Here is a 19,186-nt window from a genome sequence, read left to right on the forward strand (position 1 = left end):
CTGCAACCACAAGGTTGATGGTTCAAGCCCACCAGCCATTCTTTGAAACCCTATACAGGGTCACTATGGAAACTCTGTACGGGGTCACTGTGAGTCAAAACTGACTCATTGGCACGTAACAACTCAAGTCCTTGTGTGGATCTGTAGGATAAGCACTTGGATTGCTAACTGCAAGGTCAGTGGTTCAAACCCACCAGCCACTCCTTGGAAACCCTATACAGGGAACCAACTCAACCGTACTTAGCAGCGTCAACATTCAAAATGAGGAGTCCTGGTGTGGCACTGTAGGATAAGCACTGGGCTGCTAACCCAGTTCAGACCTACCCTTGGAAACCCTATACAGGGTCTCTATGAGTGAGAACTGACTGGAGTCAGAACAGTTATCAGCTTCATCAGGGAGCTCATTTGAACTGCAGACAGTCAGCCTCAGCCCCCAGACTTGGGGCATCAGAGTCTGCATTTGAGAGGCACTCATTCAGTGCAAGTACCAGGAGTATGGAGGAACTGAAGTGAATTTACCCCCCCCCCCAGAGATCTAGAAATCTCTTTTATCTTTGCAAAAGATTTGTTTAGGCCTTTCTTGGCACACAGGATCATTTACTGTTTTCATTCTTTTCCTATTTGTGGGGAGAGATATTGCAGAATTGCCACGAACACATCCGTGTGCTGAATCCTGGGTGGTTTGAAAGACTGTGATTTGACCTTGATTCTCTTCCCTCCTTATTGGAAATTCTACCTTATTTATTATTATTATTTTTTTCCTTAGTGAAGAAGGTTGGGGACAAGTCAGTGAAAATGGGAAGTGTGGGTTTTGTTTTTTTGTGTATGTGTGGCACGGGGGGAGGGAAGCAAGGAGAAAGTAGTTCATGGGAGCTTGGGTGAAATTCTCAAATGTCCCTTCTCTTTAATAGAATTCACTGACATGCAAGATGGCATATACTATAGACTGCAAATTCGTGGACCAAGGACAACTACCCATATGCATGTTTCATGCTGTCAAGTTAGTTCCAACTCACAGCCACCCTGTACAGGGTTTCTGAGGAGCAGCTGGTGGATTTGATTGAACCGCCAACCTTGTGGTTAGCAGTCCAGTGCTGATCCTAAAGCGTCACACTAGGACTGCACCCATATGCAGGTCCACCTGTCATTCAGTCGGAATATGTAAAGAGTGGAATAACCGACTGGTTCACCCATCATCCATCAATCCCCCTTGGCTTGGGTGAAGATGGTCATAGATGATTCAGAAGTCCAAACATGGAGCGTGTCTGCCCATGTGGATTTTGGGGGAGAATGTGGCTGATGTTGGGGTTTAGCAGGAAGCCCGAGTGTTGTGATTTGTGTCCAAATGAATTCCTGAGTGGCCCAGAGGGGAGGGACCTGTGTATTGCATGTCTTGCTGTGACTCAGCTTGTGCTGCCTACCAGCCCAGGTGCGACCTCCACCTGGCTCCCTGACAAACACAGCCTGTGTTCCTGAGACTACAGGGATGGCTGTGTGTCAGGTGACATTTGCAAACATAAAAAATCCTGGGAAAAGGTATCGGATTTTTGTCGTTCTTTAGAAAAAGAATCGGAGCTAAATCTCTAGAGGGTATTACTGTCACTCTTTCCTTACCTAAGGTTGCAAGGCCACTAAGTTTGAGGTCTTTTCCCAAAACACTTGAAAACAGTTCAAGGGAAAATGAGCCTTAATCCTTTTGCACACACCATTGGTTCTCCCATGTGTGGGTGGGTGTTAATGGGGGTTTTGTGTGTTCTGATGGTGATGTCTCTCCGTTCCCAGGAGTCTGGTTGGAGGAACTTGCTTAATGCAGGTAAACAGTGAACGCCGTTAAGCAGATTATAGCTCAAATTCATATGATAAAGTTTCTGAGTTTGGTAGTTCCTTGCATTTTGTTTTCTGCTATGTATCAATTATTTCAGTTTTTGAATCACAGCGCCCCCCAAAAGTGCCTTATAGAGCAGTTAACTTGTTTTTTTGGCAGTAAAGGTCTAGCAATTGTATTTTTTTAAAAATCGACCATTAAAAACCCCTTGGAGCACAGTTCTACTCGGCTATGAGTTAGATTTGACTCATTGGCAACTGGTTTGATTTACCAAAGGCGACGATGTTGTTTTGTTTTGTTGGATGCCCTTGAGTCGGTTCCGGGTTTCCAAGGAGCGGCTGGTGGGTTTGAACTATTGGACCATTGGCTCGCAGTCCAGTGTTGATCTTACAGCGACACACCATGCTAGCCATTATACAGATACGAGGGGTTTAAAAAAGTTTGTGAAAAAATTTCCTTATCTTTTGATTCCATTTTTCCATAAACTTTTTGATGCCCCTATCATAGGGCTCTGTTTTAATTTTTTTTATTTTTAGTATGTGATAGACACTTGATTACGTAACAGTGCCTTGCTGTGTTCGTGATTATCAACAACTTCCTTTGCATTTTGGTCTGGTGTCTGCTCCTCTGCTCAGAGTAGCAAAGAAAACAGAGATGAGCAGAGGCAGCAAATGGACTGGTACTGAGGGTTGATCTAGAACTTTGTCAGGCAGTTGGAGGGACACTACCTTGGATTACTCAGAGCTGTAATTCTCTGCCTGTTAGAAGTAGTGGCATGTGGTTTTCACTCCTTTTATATTTTTCTATTGTTATAAGTGCCATTGAGTCAGTTCCAACTCAAAGCAAGCCTGTGTAGGGTTGGATTTGAACCACAGACCTTACAGTTAGCAGTCCAGTGTTTACCCCACGGTGCCGCACCAGGACTCAATATTAATTTTCTTTTTTTGCCACACGTACACATCACTTGGAGGCACTCTGAAGTAGCTGGGAAGGAACTTGGCATTTGTCAGTTGCCCCTTTTGGGTGCCTCGTTTCCTGCCCCAACAAGGGGCCCACAATTGTTACCATGTCATGGAAAGCTGATATAAAATGACTATAGCGAATGGAATGTTTTCGTTGAGAGGATCATTCAGGTGGAACTGACTGTCCCTGGAAATGCCCTGATAAAGTGGAAAACAGTGTCATGGAGTCGGTTTCGACTCATAGTGACCTGTATAGGGTTTCCAAGGAGTGGCTGGTGAGTTTGAACCGCCAATTTTGCAGTTCAAACTGAAAATACGGTCTAGCACCACACCACGACTGCTCAGTATAACATCATTGACAATGTCTCATTTCTGTTCAAAATGTCTTTCCAAAGAACAACATAATCAGCACCACTTGAAATTCAAAGGCAATCTGTATCTATGTTTGTTATCAAGATGCCCAAGGCCAATTCCCCATATCCACAGTAGACAGTGTGATGATTGAACTTGAAGTAATGGCATCTTGAAATATTTCTATATTATTACTGCACCTTTGCATATTTTTCCAAGAATCCAAAAGTGTATCCTATTGTAGAGCTGCAGGGAAACATGGATCTGAGGCTGTGTATTAGTTATCTGTTGCTACATACATCAGCCCAGAATTCAATGGCTGGAAACAACCACATGAATTACCTTTGTTTCTATAGGTCAGGAGACTGGGTATAGTGTAGCTGGGGTTCCATGTCTAAGTCTCTCAGGAGGCTGCGATTAAGGTGTTCACCGAGGGCTCTCATCTGAAGGTCCGACTGGGATTCTTTGGTTGTTGGCCAGAGGTCCCCTTGATTCTTTGCAACATAAACCTCTCCTTAAATGCGTCACAGATGGCTGCTGGCCTCATCAGAAATAACAAGCCAAAAGCAACAGAGAAGTCACGGCCGTCTTTTGAAACCTCAGGATGGAAATGACACCCATGTATTCTCAGATAAAGGCCTTGGTGATCTACTTCCGAAAAATCAGCCCTTGGAAACCCGATGGAGCTCAGGTCTGCCCTGGCACACATGACTCCCAGTTGACTCAACAGCAACTGCTTGCTTGCTTGCCTGGATGCTTGAGGTCTTCAGGATCCCTTGCGTGTAATTTGAAATTACGAGAAAAGACCCTAATGGCATTTACCTTTGAGGGATGATGACATTGTCACCAATCAGTTCTCAACCTCAGCTTTTACAGTAGAATCACGTGTGGGGGAAGGGGCTCTAAAATCTGAGACCACACCCAGACCGACTTAGTCAGACTCTCAGGGGGGTATCCCAGACACTTTTGGAAAGCGCCCAGGTGTTTCCCCTGGGCAGCCAAGGTTGAGAACCACTGTGGTTCTTGATCAGGGGCATTAGGGCCTGGCTTAGTTCGCTGGTGCTGCGATCACAGAAATATCCCAAGTGGATGACTTTAACCAACAGCAGTGTAGTTTCTCACAGCTCAGGGAGAAGGCTTTCTTTCTTTCTTTGTTGGTTCGGCAGTGGGGTGGAGGGTCCCTTGGCATCAATTTCCCCCAGGTCTAGGAGTTCCTCAGCACAAGGGCCCCTGGTCCAATAAGGATTTGCTCTGCTCCTGGCTGTTTTTTTTTTTGTTTGCTTCTCCTTTGATCTCTTGTTAGATAGAAAGTGGTGCAGGCCACATCCCAGGGCAACTTCTCTTTCCATGGGATCAGGACTCAGACCTGAGTTAGGGTTACATCCCACCCTAATCCCCTGACTGATCACATCATGGGGAAAGATGACATCACATCACTACCAGACCACTGAGAATCATGCCCCCAACCAAGTTGACACATATTTGGGGATGACGTAATTCAGTCTCTGACTGCCTCTCAGACATTGGGCAATGTCTGGAGATGTTTTTGGTTGTCCTAACTCAAGGAGTGGAGGGAGGATACTAGTAGCACAGAGTGGGTAGAATTAAGACCAGGGACACTGTTTATATACCGAACAGGACAGCCCCACCACAGAGGACAAGCAATGGCTTGGGGCTAGTGTCCAACTTCCTCCAACTTCACAAGGGGGGAGACTCACCATTAACATCAGGCCAAGTCCGATTTCTACGAGGCAGAGGTCAGGCATGTCTCCATCCTCCAACCTCTTCACCAATTCCAACACCACCCATTCCTCCCACAGCACTGTACTTCTCAGCTGGGTTTGAAAATTCCGTGTAATAGGCCTTAAAATTATGGGGTTGATTAGGGGAGTTAACAGAAATGTTCAAGATCCAGTTCTTCGGTCAGGACAGCCTCTTCTTTGCCTTGGCCTAGCTCGGTCTCAGCCTGGCCTCCACCCACTAGGGTATGTTACAGAGCTCTCCGTCCGGCTGCTGCTAAATGCTCAAAGGGCACTCCATTATAAGCCTTACTAACTCTAGCTTCCTGAGTCAGGAAACCCAGTTCCCCAATTAAGTGCCTGCAGGTGCCTTACTCACAAGTGAGCCTCTAGCCCAAAGTCACTCAGCTCTATTTGTTCTCCTCTGCCAGAAAAGGACCCCTTTCTGCTCCTGGATTAAGGGGGTTCAGTGCACAGGAATATTGGGGCTCCCAAGGACATGCTCCCCTTCTGGCTCTTCTTCCTGGATGGTTGTGAGATCTCCTATTCTTGCTTCTGAGAATGGCTCATTTTATTACCCCTGTTAGAGGTCCAAATTTTTACAATCATAATCAAGCCCATTAGCAGTCACTTCAATCTGAACCATATAATCCTGTCAGCATTTTCTCCCCGCCCACCCCCCCATCAGGAAAAGTCATTTGATGATAGTTTCAAAGACTAGAGCTAAACGAAAATCTAAATAATTCACTGTGTTGCACAGAGATTGTTACTGGTACCGCGGTGGAGAAACTGGGCTAGATCCTGTGCTTATGTCTGGAAACTACCCTGGATGGAGTGCCTCCATGGAATAGCTTTTCCTCAATGGCACACAAGAGAACTTAACTGTGCTTTCTAAAGAGAAAATGTGTTTTTAATAGACATCAAGCACATAAGCAACAAACGTAAGAGGACAGATATGTTTATGTAATGTCTATATATTATACATGTATGTCTATATATATATATATATATATATATATATACACACACACACACACACACACACACACACGGTGTGTTCATCATATATGTGTATGGGTGAGGAGAGATTCTGGTTAGAAGAGCAGTGAATGGCTTAGTTTATTCTTCTTCCTGTTCTTTCCCCTGACTCTAGCTCTGTGTCCTCTGTTTGCCTGTTAAGGTCCTAAATCCTGAGCCCAGAAGATTCCTCCTGCTCTGTCTTGCTTCTTCTGAGTAAGCACAGTGTGCAAAAACACTGGTCTGGGAGCTCCCTGACTTGCTCCCACCCTCTCTCCGTCACCAAGTGGGTTCTGCTTCCAACCCCATCCACGTTAATCTAGCTCCTACCTTTTAGAGTCCTGGTGTGACATTATCGGATCAGCACTAGACTGCGAATCACAAGGTTGGCGGTTCAAACCCACCAGCTGCTCGTCGGAAACCCTATACAGGGTTGCTATGAGTCAGAACTTGACTTGACAGCACTTAACACCTCCTGTTTGCTACCAGGTTACTCATTTGCAAAAGGGGTTCTCTGGACACTTTGAAGCTACTTGTTGGTAAGTGCTGTTGAGTTGGTTCTAACTCATAGTGACCCTCTCTAGGGTTTCCCAGGAGCAGCTTGTGAGTTCAAACTGCCCACCTTGTGGTGTGAACCGACCTTGACATATGATAAACTACAAAATTTTTAAGTGCATTCTTTGATATGTTTTGACAAACATATATGCCCGCAAAACCATCACTCCATGGTCGCCTCCATCACTCCCAGAAGTTTCCTTGGGCCCCTTTGGAATCCTTCTTCCCACACCCTCAGCACCACAAAAGCTCTGCTCTTTGTCACTCTGGATTAGTGCACCTTTTTGAGAAGAGCTCTTATAAGGACGTGTTTGCATAAATGCGCTTGCATCTACCTTTCCCATGAAATGTGTGACGTTGAATGCTTCATAGCTCCACAGCTTCGTCTGTTTTTCATCCTTCCTGCTCCCATTGAATATGTCCTGCCCCCTCCGAATAAAATTTTAAAACCCCATTCTGCCACCACCCACAGTTGAAGGCTTGCGTTTGCACCCACTCAAACCCAGCCTACACACTGCTGCTTGATCATCCTGAAGCATGTGCATCGCCACTGCCTGCAAAATGCAGCACAGAGGGCTTCAGGCGGGCTTCCAGGCCGCCCACTGCATCAGCCCACCTGCCTTTCTCTCCCCTGACACCTCGAGAAGAGCAGCTACACGCAAAACTCTCCCAAGGTCCCCCACACCACGTTGGTCCTGTTCTCCTCTTGTTTGTCCATCTGTCCTAGTCCAGGGGACCCTTCCATCCTCAATGCCATTCTGTCGACACTACTGCCCTCCCATGGTAAGCTGTCCCACTAACATCCTGGTGTTTCCTTGTATGGCACGAACTTTATTCAACTTTAAATTTTATCTATTTGTGTGCCTACCGAGCCCTCGCTCTACCCCAAGTGTCAGTGCTGGAAGGGCAAACAAGCCCAAGACAAAATGCCTTGCACAGAGCAAGAGTGCAGCAGACACTCATTGAATGGTAGCCAGGAAGGCATCTAACAGCACCCAGATGATCAGAGGAGGTGGAGTGCCCCTAAAGCTTAAGTTTGCAAATGGTTCTCAGAAAGCTTGAGCTCCCTACAAATCACTGTACTCTTAAAATCTGTGTCCTTTGAGCTTAGAATGAGCTTCCGTGTGTCCCTACCAGGCCTCTGATTAGTCACCCCCCCTTCCCCTCTCCAGCCCTCCGCCCCCCTCCCCCCCACTGCAGTAGGCTAAGAGTACATACTGTGGCCTTTAGCAAAACCAAAGACAAAGGAGGCTCACAAGCATTTGTTTCTTGAATTTGTTTATTCGTGAATGTATCTTCAGGTTAATCTAGGCCAAGACTTTCACAGCCTGTCACAAATTTGAAAACTCCGGAGCTGCTGAGAAGCTCTTCTTAGTATAACATTAGAAATAGTTTCAGTGTTATTAGCAGAAACACTATTTCTTATCTATTATATTATCTACATAATATATATTATCTATTATATAGATAAACTTTAGGTCGGGACTGTAAGGAATTTGAGAGAATAAGAAACAACTTATTTCTTGTTTAAAGGATTTCTCAGTTAGCTTTTCAACTGCTTGTAACTTTATACTACCTTCTTAATGCATTATACTGGTGTTCCTCAGACTTTGGAGTCACAGTCCCTTTTACACGCTTAAAAATAACTGAACCCACTCCCCCCACCAAAAAAAAAAAAAAGATTGGAGTCTTGGTGTGGCACTGTAGGATTAACACTGAACTGCTAACCACAGATTGGGAGTTCAAACCCACCAGGCACTCTTCAGAAAGCCTATACAGGATCACTAATCAGAACCCACTCGATGGCACTTGACAAATAAGAAAAGCTTTGCTAACTCATTGTGCTAATTATCTCTTTGTTTTCTAGATTAGAAAACAAAGAATAAGAGTTTCAGTGAGAATTTCTAATAACGAAGTTATGTAAAATACTAAATAATGAACCCATTACATGCCAACATAATATCTATGAAAAATAACTGTTTTCCCCAAACAAAGGAATCCTTTAGTGAGGAGAATGGCAGTGTTTGATGTTTTTTGCAGATCACCTTATTGTCTGTCTGCTTCTGCACTGAATCAGGCATCGTGGGCTATATTGCTTGTGTTGAAGTATACAGAGACTCGACTTTGCATGCATTTGTAGTTGGAGAAGGGAGGAGCGTTTTTGTGGCATTTTCAGATAAGGGACTTGTTCCTTGATAACACACCAAAATTCAATTAGTAGAAGTTTCTTGAAGGTTGCTTGTAATGTGAAATCTGAAACCCTACTGATGAGCATTTTATAGTCCGTTACACTAAAACCTATTCTTTATGCTACACTTCAGTTGGATTTCATTTTCAGGAATGGCTACGTGACATTACACCTTACTCTTTCAGAAAATACTGGTTCTCCAAGTTGTACAGATCTAGAAGATGCTTTTTATACACATTGCTTTTTATACAACATAATAAATCACATTCGTACATCTCCCCATCGGTTTCATCAAGAAGTCTATATAGTATTGGCAAACTGCCAATCTCATGGCCAACACATGAGTCTCGGTTCATTTTCTCAGAAAAGTTCTGCCACATACCCAAGTCTAGATAATTCTGGGATGTCTTTCCTAGAGTTGGGTGAGGTTAAAAAAAAAAAAAAAAGTGTCCTATTGGCGGGAAGGGGAGTGCTAGTTTAGCTGGCAACTCAGTTACACCAGGACTTCAGCAGACGCTGAAAGTTCGAGACTCTTGTCTACAGTTACAGCAACCACAGGCAGTGTATTGAATAAGTGTGGCTGTGTGCCAATAAAACTTCATTCATGGACACTTCTGTGTCTGAATTCCATAGACATTTTCAAGTGTCATAAAATATTCTTTGGAATCTTTTTCTTCTTATTTTTTTCCCTCTCAGTCATTTGGAAATGCAACATCTATTCTAACTCTCAGGTTCTGTGGAGAGTCGGATTTGACCCTTGGGCCCTGATTTGCTGGTCTCTGTTCTGGAATGCTGGTTCTCAGCTGGGGGACCTTTAAAAACAAACTAATTTTTGAGTGCCCACCCCCAAAACTTTGACTTAATTGGTTTGGGCTAAAGTCTGGCATCAGGATTTTCAAATGCTCTCTGAATTCTGCACTGTAACATACATTTATTTTTAACAGTACATTTTGTCTGAGGAGTCCTGGTATGGCGCTGTAGGATTGGCACTGGACTGCTAACCACAAGATCAGAGGCTCAAACCTACCAACTGCTCCATGGAAACCTTATACAGGGTTGCTGTAAGTCAGAACTGACTGACTTGATGGCACACTGACAACACCAATACATTTTGTCTTAAGTATTTTTCATTTTAGAATCTGGCAGTATCATGGGGGACAGGGGCATTTCAGGCCAGAATTGTATAGTCTGACTTTAGTCATACACAGTTTTTCCACTTAAGGATGGGTCATTGTTGGTGGGAGAGTGTCCTGTGCATCTACCCATTAGATGCCAGTAGCACCCCCCACGTGATTGTGACATTGTTAAATGTCCTCTGAAGGGCACATTTGCCTCCCGTTGAGAGTACCCTGCTGGGAGATCTCAGGACCTCACAGAATCGCTGACCCTCTTCACCCATGTCCACACCTGCCTCCATTTCCCTGCGGCTGTTTGGTGGATGTTGCAAAGCTTGGTTCCTGCTCCTTTCCGGTTCTGTGGCTCATTAGGCAGGCTGTGTGGAGAGGGCTGTCTGTCTGTCTGTCTGTCTGACTGACTGTCACATTCATTTCATGGGGGAAGAATCTGAGTTTTTTCTTGTTCCCGCTGGCCACTCTTTGGAGCCAGTGTTAAATCTACAGCCAGGATCACAGACGCTTGAGGGCAAATTGTGGGGCTGTTAGGAACTCCAGCCGTGGCAGTGGCCAGCTCTAAGCCCTGGGACAAAATGGGTTTTATATTCTGTTGTTCTGCACAAAGGGTTCTAGGCACGCTGGACACAAAATGGCCGTTGAGAGAGGCATTGAGGCATATCTTTTGTGTGGCGCTGTAGGATGAGCCCTGGACTGCAAGGTCAGTTTGAACCACAAGGTCGGCAGTTCAAAGTCACCAGCTGCTCCTTGGAAACCCTCTACAGGGTCGCTGTGAGTCAGAACTGACTTAACAGCACTAAACAACACCAAATCCTTGGAAACCCTATACAAGGTCGATATGAGTTGGAAACGACTCAACAGCACTTAACAAAAGCAACAAATGTGGTTTCCTGGAATCCTGGTATAGCACTGTAGGATAAGCACTGGACTGCTAACCACAAGGTCAGTGATTCAAACCTACCAGCCACTCCTATACAGGGTCGCTATGAGTCAACCCGACTCCACAGCATTTAACAACTACTTTCACAATCAGGCAGTGTTTAGTTCTGCTGTGCATAAGGTCCCTATGAGTCAGTACCAACTCGATGGCACCTAACAACAACTACTACTATCACTAAGGAGCTCTGGTAGCATAGTGGTTATGAGTCAGACTGTTAACCTCAAGGTCAGCAGTTCGAAACTACCAGCCATTCCATGGGAGAAAGATGGGAACCTTCTGCTCCCATAAAGATTTACTTGGAAACCCTATGCACACTGTGCAAACCACTCACATCTTTCCTTGACTTTGGTGTCAAGTTGAAGCTGGCAGATGCATTGGTCCAATTATCCACCCAAAATCAACGCTGAAGATATCGCAGTCACTTCAAACTCAGCATGTCAAAGATGCAGCTCAATATCCTTGTTGTCAGAGCTCATCAACTAGAGTTTCTGTCAGCGTTAGCTCAGGGAATGACAATGCCCATCACCAATCCATCTTACACATCTTCATCTAATCCAAACCAACACGTGCCCATTTGATATCCCAAAGATCTCTCAGACCGTACGTTTTCCTCCACTCCCCCTGCCCCTCCCCTGGTTCAAGCTGCCATTTTCTTGGTTTGAACTATTGCAATGGGCTTCTACTCACCCCCCACAACTATTCTGTTCCCTACCATCAAACAGTTATCCTTCAAATTCCAAATCTCTTACCCATGCTTAAACATGCTTAGTAACTTTCCATGATTCTTAGGCTAGAGCCCCAAATCCTTAAGGTGACCTAGAAAACTCTGAGTGGTCAAACATCCTCACAGTGAACTCTGCTCAAACACCACGAATGTGCTCCGCTTTTTCGTTCATGTTCTTCCTGCTTCCTGGAATACCCATCTTCTCTCCCTTTAACCAAACCAAATCCACCACTGTGGAGTCAATTCAGACTCGTAGCAATACTGGTAGGAGAGAGGAGAAGTCCCCCCACAGGATTTCCAAGGCTGTGATGTTTATAGAAATAGATTGCCCCATAGTTCTCCCAAAGAACCACTGGTGGACTTGAACTGATGACTTGAACTGATGGTTTGCAGTGGAGTGCTTTGGCCACTGTGCCACGAGGGCTCCTGGCCCTTTACCTAGTCAACTCAAAGTCATCCTTCAGAGTTAGGCTCTGAAAGCTTCTGGATTTCTCTCCCCCAAAACATCAGTCAGTCCTCACTGATGCCTCATTTGGTTAATACCTGTTTTCCAAGTAGACTGTAGTTCCATTAGGGTGCAGACCAGACACATCTTAATTCCATCGGATCCCAGCACCATGCCCCATCTTAGTTCACCATTGAATCCCCAGCCCCATGCTTATAACGTCAAGGACACTTACTGAACCCTTTTTCTCATTTTTCTTTTAATTTTTGTGTTGTCGAGTCAGTTCTGACTCGAATAGTGACCCTGTATAGGGCTTCCAAGGAGTGGCTGGTGAGTTTGAACCACTGACCTTGCAGTTCAAACCGAACTTGAGGTCCAGTGCTTACCCCACAGCACCACCCCAGGACTCTTTGCTTAGAGTGGTAAAGATACATACAACAAAACTTTGGCCAATTCAACAGTTTTGACACTTACAATTCAATGACATTGATTACATTCATCATGTTGGGTGACCATTGCCACTCTCATTTCCAAATGGCCAGACACTCGGCCCCCTCCATCCACTGACCCTTTCTTGAGCAAGTGAAACAGAATGAATGAGTGAATGATCCCTCCCTCCCTCTCTCTGCTATTGTTCGTCCTCACCAATTCCTGTCACTATTCAATGGACTGCCGCAGTAAACAGGCTGTTAAGGCATCCCCACTCCCAAGAGGAGGCTACCACATTTGAAGGGAAGAGTTTGTCTTGCTTGAGTAAGCTGTGCCTTTCGAAGGGTCTCTGTTAACTGCTTCTTCCCAATAAGTCACAGGTCATCCAATGCTGCCTCTTTGGTCGAGTCTTTAATAATTGGCTCATTCGTCACAGGCTGGTCTTCAAAGCCTGAGGCCCAGTATCTCCAAAACCACTGTTTCCTGTGTCATGTCTAGTGTTGTTCAGTTGCTTCAGGCAGGAAGCTGCATTTGGTCCCTGTTAACTCCATCTTGGCCAAGAGGCAGGAGTCATTTTGTGACATTTTATATTTATGTGAGTAGAATTTGGCTGGAAATTCAAAAGAAGTCGGTAGAAGTGAGGCGGTAAAGAATTTGTAGTGCACAGCAGAGTCACCACAAGGCTTGTTCAACGCAGTGATTGAGTGAGTTGTTCCCAAGAATGTGCATTTTTAATATATTCTCGGGTGATGCTGATGCCGTTGGTCCAGGAAGCCTTCTGTGCTTCAAGGGATGGACCAGCCAACTTTTTGGAAGGAGTTTCATCATTTACGAGCCATTCTGTCTCTGTTGTAACTACTCAACTCCGCTGAGTAGAGCGAAAACAACCATAGGTCATTTGTAAGTGAATGGGCATGGCTGTATGCTAATGACTTTATTGACAAAAAGTACAGGATACCATTTGCCAACTACTGGTTTAGGAGAACTTTGAGCATAGTCCTTGTGATGGCTAGGACTAGGACAGCGGGTAATTGCCATTTATGGGGATTAGATCCACACTATAGATACCATGTTAGCTCTGCAGCTAACTGGTTAACCAAGTCAGAAAGGTGTTCAGTTCTCCCACGTTGTATGCCGCAAGCTTCTAGTCACGTTGGCTGGCAGTGTCTGTGTGAGTGGAACAAAGGTGACCAAGATGATTTTTGTTTTGTAAGAGCTAGATTTCCTACAGGCACAAATAAAGTGATCTGCTGAAAACATATAAGTTTTGGTGGTACATTACATCTGCTGAGAGGGGTGATTTCAGTCATGTGAGCCTTCAAATTCTTGGGTCCCTGCTTGGGTCCCTGGTTTTCCCTGCTGGTCTAAAACTGGACCCACAGCATAGGGCAGATGGAGTCTTTTAGAGAGAGAAATTAGAAGGAAACTGTAGCCTCGATCAAAGCTTGTTCAAAGCATCGCTCTTCTAACCCCACTTGGCATTCTGAACAGGGGAGCAGCTGTGATCTTTTCTTTGAAAGACACAGAATGAAAAAAAAAAAAAAAAACCTTTTGAAGTGGTAAGTGTGGGTCATGAAGGAAGAGCTCTATTATTAAGGGGCAAGTGCCTCTGTCTCATAATACACAACCCAAACACCAAGTCATGGGAAAGGATTTGGGTTTAGTAAATAGAGGTATAGATTATATAGCAGAAAGCATTGAGAAATTAATGAACAGCTTAGGAGCTCATCGTCAGTTTCACCATGTCTGACCCCTTCTCCAGTATGAATTGAATTCCCTGCTCTCCTTCCTTCTCCTCGGCCTCTCTGCCCACCATCCACCAGCTCCCGGCAATCTGTACCTGGGCACTTGTTACACTGTATTATAATAATCAATTGTCTGCCCACAACATTAGACTGACTTTCCTGCAAAGCAAAGATAGTGTCTGAGAAGAACAAAGGAAGAGGCCTTCATACTTCTAGATATGAAAGCATACTGTCTAGCTACGGTGGAGTCCTGGTGTGGTGCTGTAGTATAAGCACTTAACTGCAGTTATCGGTTTGAACCACAAGATCAGTGGTTCAGCTCCACCAGCCACTCCTTAGGAAACTCTATACAGGGCCACTATGAGTCAGAACCAACATGACAACACTTAACAACAACAACATAGCTACTGTAATCAAAACATCCTGGTACTAGTCAAAAAATAGACACATAGATCGATGGAATAAGAATTAAGAGTCCAGAAATAATCCCACATGTTTATGGTCAACGGATTTTTTGAAAAGGGTGCGAAATTCATCTGATGGGGAAACAGGAGTCTTTTCAATCAACCGTGCTGGGAAATTTTGATTTCCACATGCAGAGAAATGAAATAGGATCCGTGTCACATCACACACACACGCACACATACACACCACACATTTAAAATGGATTAAGCACCTCAATGTGCAGCCTAAACCCATAAAACTCTTAGAAGAACAAACAGGGACAATGTTGTCAGGTCTAGTAAAAGCACAACCAACCAAAAGACAAAATGCATAAATAGGACCTCGTAAAAACAAATTTTGGTCATTAAAAGGGTGCACCAAAAAGTGAAAAGACAAGCTACCAACTGGGAGAATATCTCTGGAAATCATATATTCAAGAAGAATCTAATAACTAAGCTATTCATAAACCTTTGGCAACAAATAACCCAAATATAGAATGGACAAAGAATTGAATAGACATTTCACCAAAGAGTGCACTCACATGTCTACCAAGCACATGAAAAGACACTCAGCATCATTAGCCCTCAGAATTGAAATCAAAACCACTACACTCCCACTAGATTTAAAAACGAAAATAAACAGAAAATAACCAATAGTGGTGAGGCTGTAGGGAAATTGGAACCCTTAGCCATTGCTGGCTGGAATACAAAATGGTACTACCATTGTGGACAACGGCATGGTCGTTACAAAAACTAAAAATAGAAGTACCATTTCACTCCACAACCAGCAATTCCACTCCGAGCTGTAAACCCCAAAGACGTTGTTAGAGACTCAAAAAGAGATCTGTCCCCCAACGTTTATTGTAGCACTATTCACAATAGGTATGTAGGTGGTTTCTACCTTCTATCAGCAGGTCAATGGAAAAACACAATGTGGTACATTCATACAATGGATTACTCTTCAGCCAGTAGGAGAAATTAAATCTTGATACATGGTACAGTACGGATGGAGCTTGAAGGCATTATGAGAGTAAAATAAACCAATCACAAAGGATAAATATTTTATGACCTTACTTACATAAAAAGCCAAGAAAAGGCAAATGTATGGAGATAAAAGTGATCGATACAATGACCAAAAAGAAGTTGCTATGACTGCTTATGTACAAGCAAACACTTGATGGGATTTGGTTTCTTGGTTTGAAGTTTAAGGTCATAGTTTCACGGGACATCTCGATTCAGTTGGCCTCCTAACATGTTTAGGGAATTTGGCTTCTTGGTTTTGAAGTTTAAAGTCATAGTTTCACGGGACATCTCGATTCAGTTGGCCTCCAAACATGTTTAGTACTTCTGTTCTACTTCCTATTGTGTTGTGTAGTGCCTGGGGTCTTAATCAGCTTGCCAGCAGCCATCTAAAGCACAAAAAGTGGTCTCTACCTATCACCTGGAGCAATGGAGGAAGGAGGAGAGTCAAGAATGCGGAGGAGGATATGGAACGTGTAGCTAATTGCCTCCACTAACAATTGCCTCCTTTGCCACTGGACCGGAAGATCTAAATGGTGCTCAGGTACAATCGCTGAACATTTTGATCAGAGATTCCATAGAATTCTGATCAAAAGGGAGGAAACTGGAGAACAGAATTTCAAATTCATGGACTCTAGACTTTCTGGAGCCATGGAGACTAGATGATTCCCTAAAATTATTGCCTTGAGATCATCTTTAAGTGTTAAACCAAAAATATCTTCTTAAAGACAGTTTTTGTTTTTTTTTTTAAAAAAAAACAACCCAACTCAATTCTTAAGTATTAGCTTAGTAATCAAAAAACCCCTACCTTAAGCATTATGCTCTTTTTAGATCTATCTGTATGGGAGTCCTCGTGTGGTGCCGTAGGATAAGCATTGGACTGCTAACCACAAGGTCAACAGTTCAAATCCACCAGCTGTTCTGTTCCTTGGAAACCATATTCAGGGTTGCTATGAGTTGGAACTGACTTGACGGCCGGCCCTCAACAGCAATGCTATGGGATCAGATTGACACAGTGGCTGGAAAGATGGAAACAGTGAGGGTGGCGTTGATGAGGGAGGAACCACTCAGAAAAGGAGAGTAAGAATGGTTGTCCAACATGAAGAATGCCCTCGGTGTGCCTGAAGTGTGCACGGAGAAACGGGGAGCTGGTGTATGCTTTGCTGTGTATGTGTTCAACAACAAAAAAAAATTTAGAAGGTGAAAAAAATAAGATATCTGATTTCATATTTGTAACCGATTGCCAAGCACAGGACTTGGCATCCAGTAGGTCTTCAAAAAGTACTAAATAACAAACAGAATGAAAATCAGAACACAGTTAGAAAATCAAATATGGTGTAAGCAAAGTGTGTTTTCCAAAACAATGTCCTGCAATGATGGAATGAATGTTCGAGACCTGTGCTGTCCACTACTGACCATGTGAAGTATGGCTAATGAGAGTAAAGACTGAACGTTTTGTTTAATTTCTGTATACTTCCATTGTAAATTGCCACACGTACTAGTGGGGACCCTGTTGTACAGACCCAGTCTCAAAGCCACACATCTCTATCCACTAAGGACCAGTCACAACGGCATTAGCCAGGAAAGTGGGCAGTTGTCTATTTAACATCATCTTAGAAACACTGAGCATGAGGGAGGCTGGAATGATAAAATACACAAATGGCTCTTTTTTCTCTTTATCAACATGATGCATTGAGGCCAAGGACGTTAGTTTCTTTTGGTTTGGGAGCCTGGAGAGAATTGGGACTTTTTGTTGGCATTCTTCTTACTCCGCCCTAGTCCCCAGGAAGTCATATAGCAGATAAGAATGGAACTCCACCGTAGATCTCTGTTCCCATCTGTCAAGTGGCCGAAGCTCTTTAATGTACTGACTTGCAAGTGAACTTGAACTGGTTTTGTGTACAAGTTCCCATTTTGTGTAGTTTCACAAATCCATTTCAGGGGATTGATCTTCCTGAAGACAGAAGGTCATCTATTGGAATACAAGGAAGCACAGCTTTCTTAGGAAGGTCTGTCCCTTTAGCTTTTCCAATGGCCTAAAGAAAATCGGGTAATAAAAGTTCTTAGCTACTGGCCATAAGATGTTTAAGCAAATGCCAACTTAGGTTGGAACATTCATCAAAATTGAAACATTTCTCTCTTTTTTCCTGTAGACTGGTCATTCCCTAGGAAGACCATCTGGAGGAAAGAAATTGAGATGCCTTCCTGTTATTGCCCTGAAGTAATGAAATGCTCTTGATTAGTGTTAAGCATCATAATGTATTTCGAATTGGCTCCCCCTGACAACAGACCATTTACTTTAAGGGTCTGGATAACATCAACAGGGAGGCGAGGTTAGCCAGCACTGCTTTACTGAAGCATAGATGTCTCTTCAGATGTAAAATGTCACCTGGCTCTGCCAAGGACATCAGCTAGACATGTCAAGTAAAGATCTATTTAAAAAAACAAAAACAAAAACAAAAAGCTCATTTTTTCAAGTTTAAGAGGGAATTGTGGCTCTTTCCTTCATTTCCCTTCATGGATGCTCATTTTTTTGTTCTTTGGTTTTTCATGTTTCTTTTCCTTGTTAAGTACTGAAACATCATTCGCCACGTCTCAGTTCTTTCTCTGAACGCATGTTGGAAAGGGGGCAGATGGGAGCTGGGGAGGAGGAGGTGGACGGACTATGAATCAACTGCTTAGGCTGGCTTGGACTGAGGGGAGAACATTTTTATAAAAGAGTGAGGTCACTTTTAAGATTGATTTGAGTGGATCCACTTGAGTGGGTCTTGGTGACCTTGCAAGGAGGGAGACCCAATTACCCATCATCTTCCCCAAATGATCATATTGTTTTCAGAGCCCAGCAACAGTATAATTCTTCTGTTTGATTCTTCTGGTTGTCCAAGAGGCAAGCCATTGGCTGCTACAGAAATGAACGTACTGAACACTCCTAGAAGGTTGGGGCTTTGGGGAATGCTGCTGCATGTCACTGATGTCCTTGCTTTGGCCTTGACTAATGGAATGAGTGTTCCTCATTGTCCCAAGAAGTCCCCATGGAGCAGGAAACTCCAGCATTGTGACTCGGTCCACCACTGTTGGCTAGTTGACGGCTCTGCCATTCACCACCCCTCTGGACCCTTTCCTTTAGAGGTGAGAGCCCTTACTCAACATGAAATCATCATCACTATCCCAGCAGTACTGCCCATTGGGATGTGGAGGTCTCAGCCATAGCACCTGAGGGGACGAGGGCCAGTTGATACTTCTCTGTTGAGTATAGTATTCATGAAGCTCAGAGGCATTTTGCCCATAATGGCTCCATCTGCTCCTCTTTGGGCCCAGGCTGCTTCGAATGCTGCATCAAGTGTCTGGGAGGAGTCCCCTATGCCTCCCTGGTGGCCACCATCCTCTGCTTCTCCGGGGTTGCCTTGTTCTGCGGCTGTGGGCATGTGGCTCTTGCTGGCACCGTGGCGATTCTTGAGCAACACTTCTCCACCAACACCAGTGACCATGCTTTGCTGAGCGAGGTGTAAGTATTGCTTCTCTTTCAGAATGTGTGTAGATGTTTTGAAAAGTTAGAAAATTCCATTATCTATTTTGCCACAAATGTTTAGAAGCCCCCCCTCGTGTTCAAAAGTGGTCAATCTGTGTGATATTTTCAAAAGACTACAACGTACTCCTCTAGCAAAATTGTGTC

At 44.1% G+C, this 19,186-nt stretch overlaps 1 protein-coding gene across 3 annotated transcripts in view; it reads left to right on the forward strand.

The window, feature by feature from the left end:
- GPM6B (glycoprotein M6B) overlaps positions 1–19,186 on the forward strand; it is a 43,024-nt gene that overhangs the window by 12,674 nt on the left and 11,164 nt on the right. For all 3 annotated transcript variants that reach the window (XM_006835621.1, XM_006835623.1, XM_006835622.1), the window contains one exon: positions 18,832–19,018. In XM_006835621.1, coding sequence (XP_006835684.1) covers positions 18,832–19,018 — 187 coding nt within the window. The remainder of the gene's footprint in view (positions 1–18,831; positions 19,019–19,186) is intronic.

The sequence above is a fragment of the Chrysochloris asiatica genome, unplaced genomic scaffold (assembly GCF_000296735.1).
Source record: "Chrysochloris asiatica unplaced genomic scaffold, ChrAsi1.0 scaffold00018, whole genome shotgun sequence".
Taxonomy (NCBI): domain Eukaryota; kingdom Metazoa; phylum Chordata; class Mammalia; order Afrosoricida; family Chrysochloridae; genus Chrysochloris; species Chrysochloris asiatica.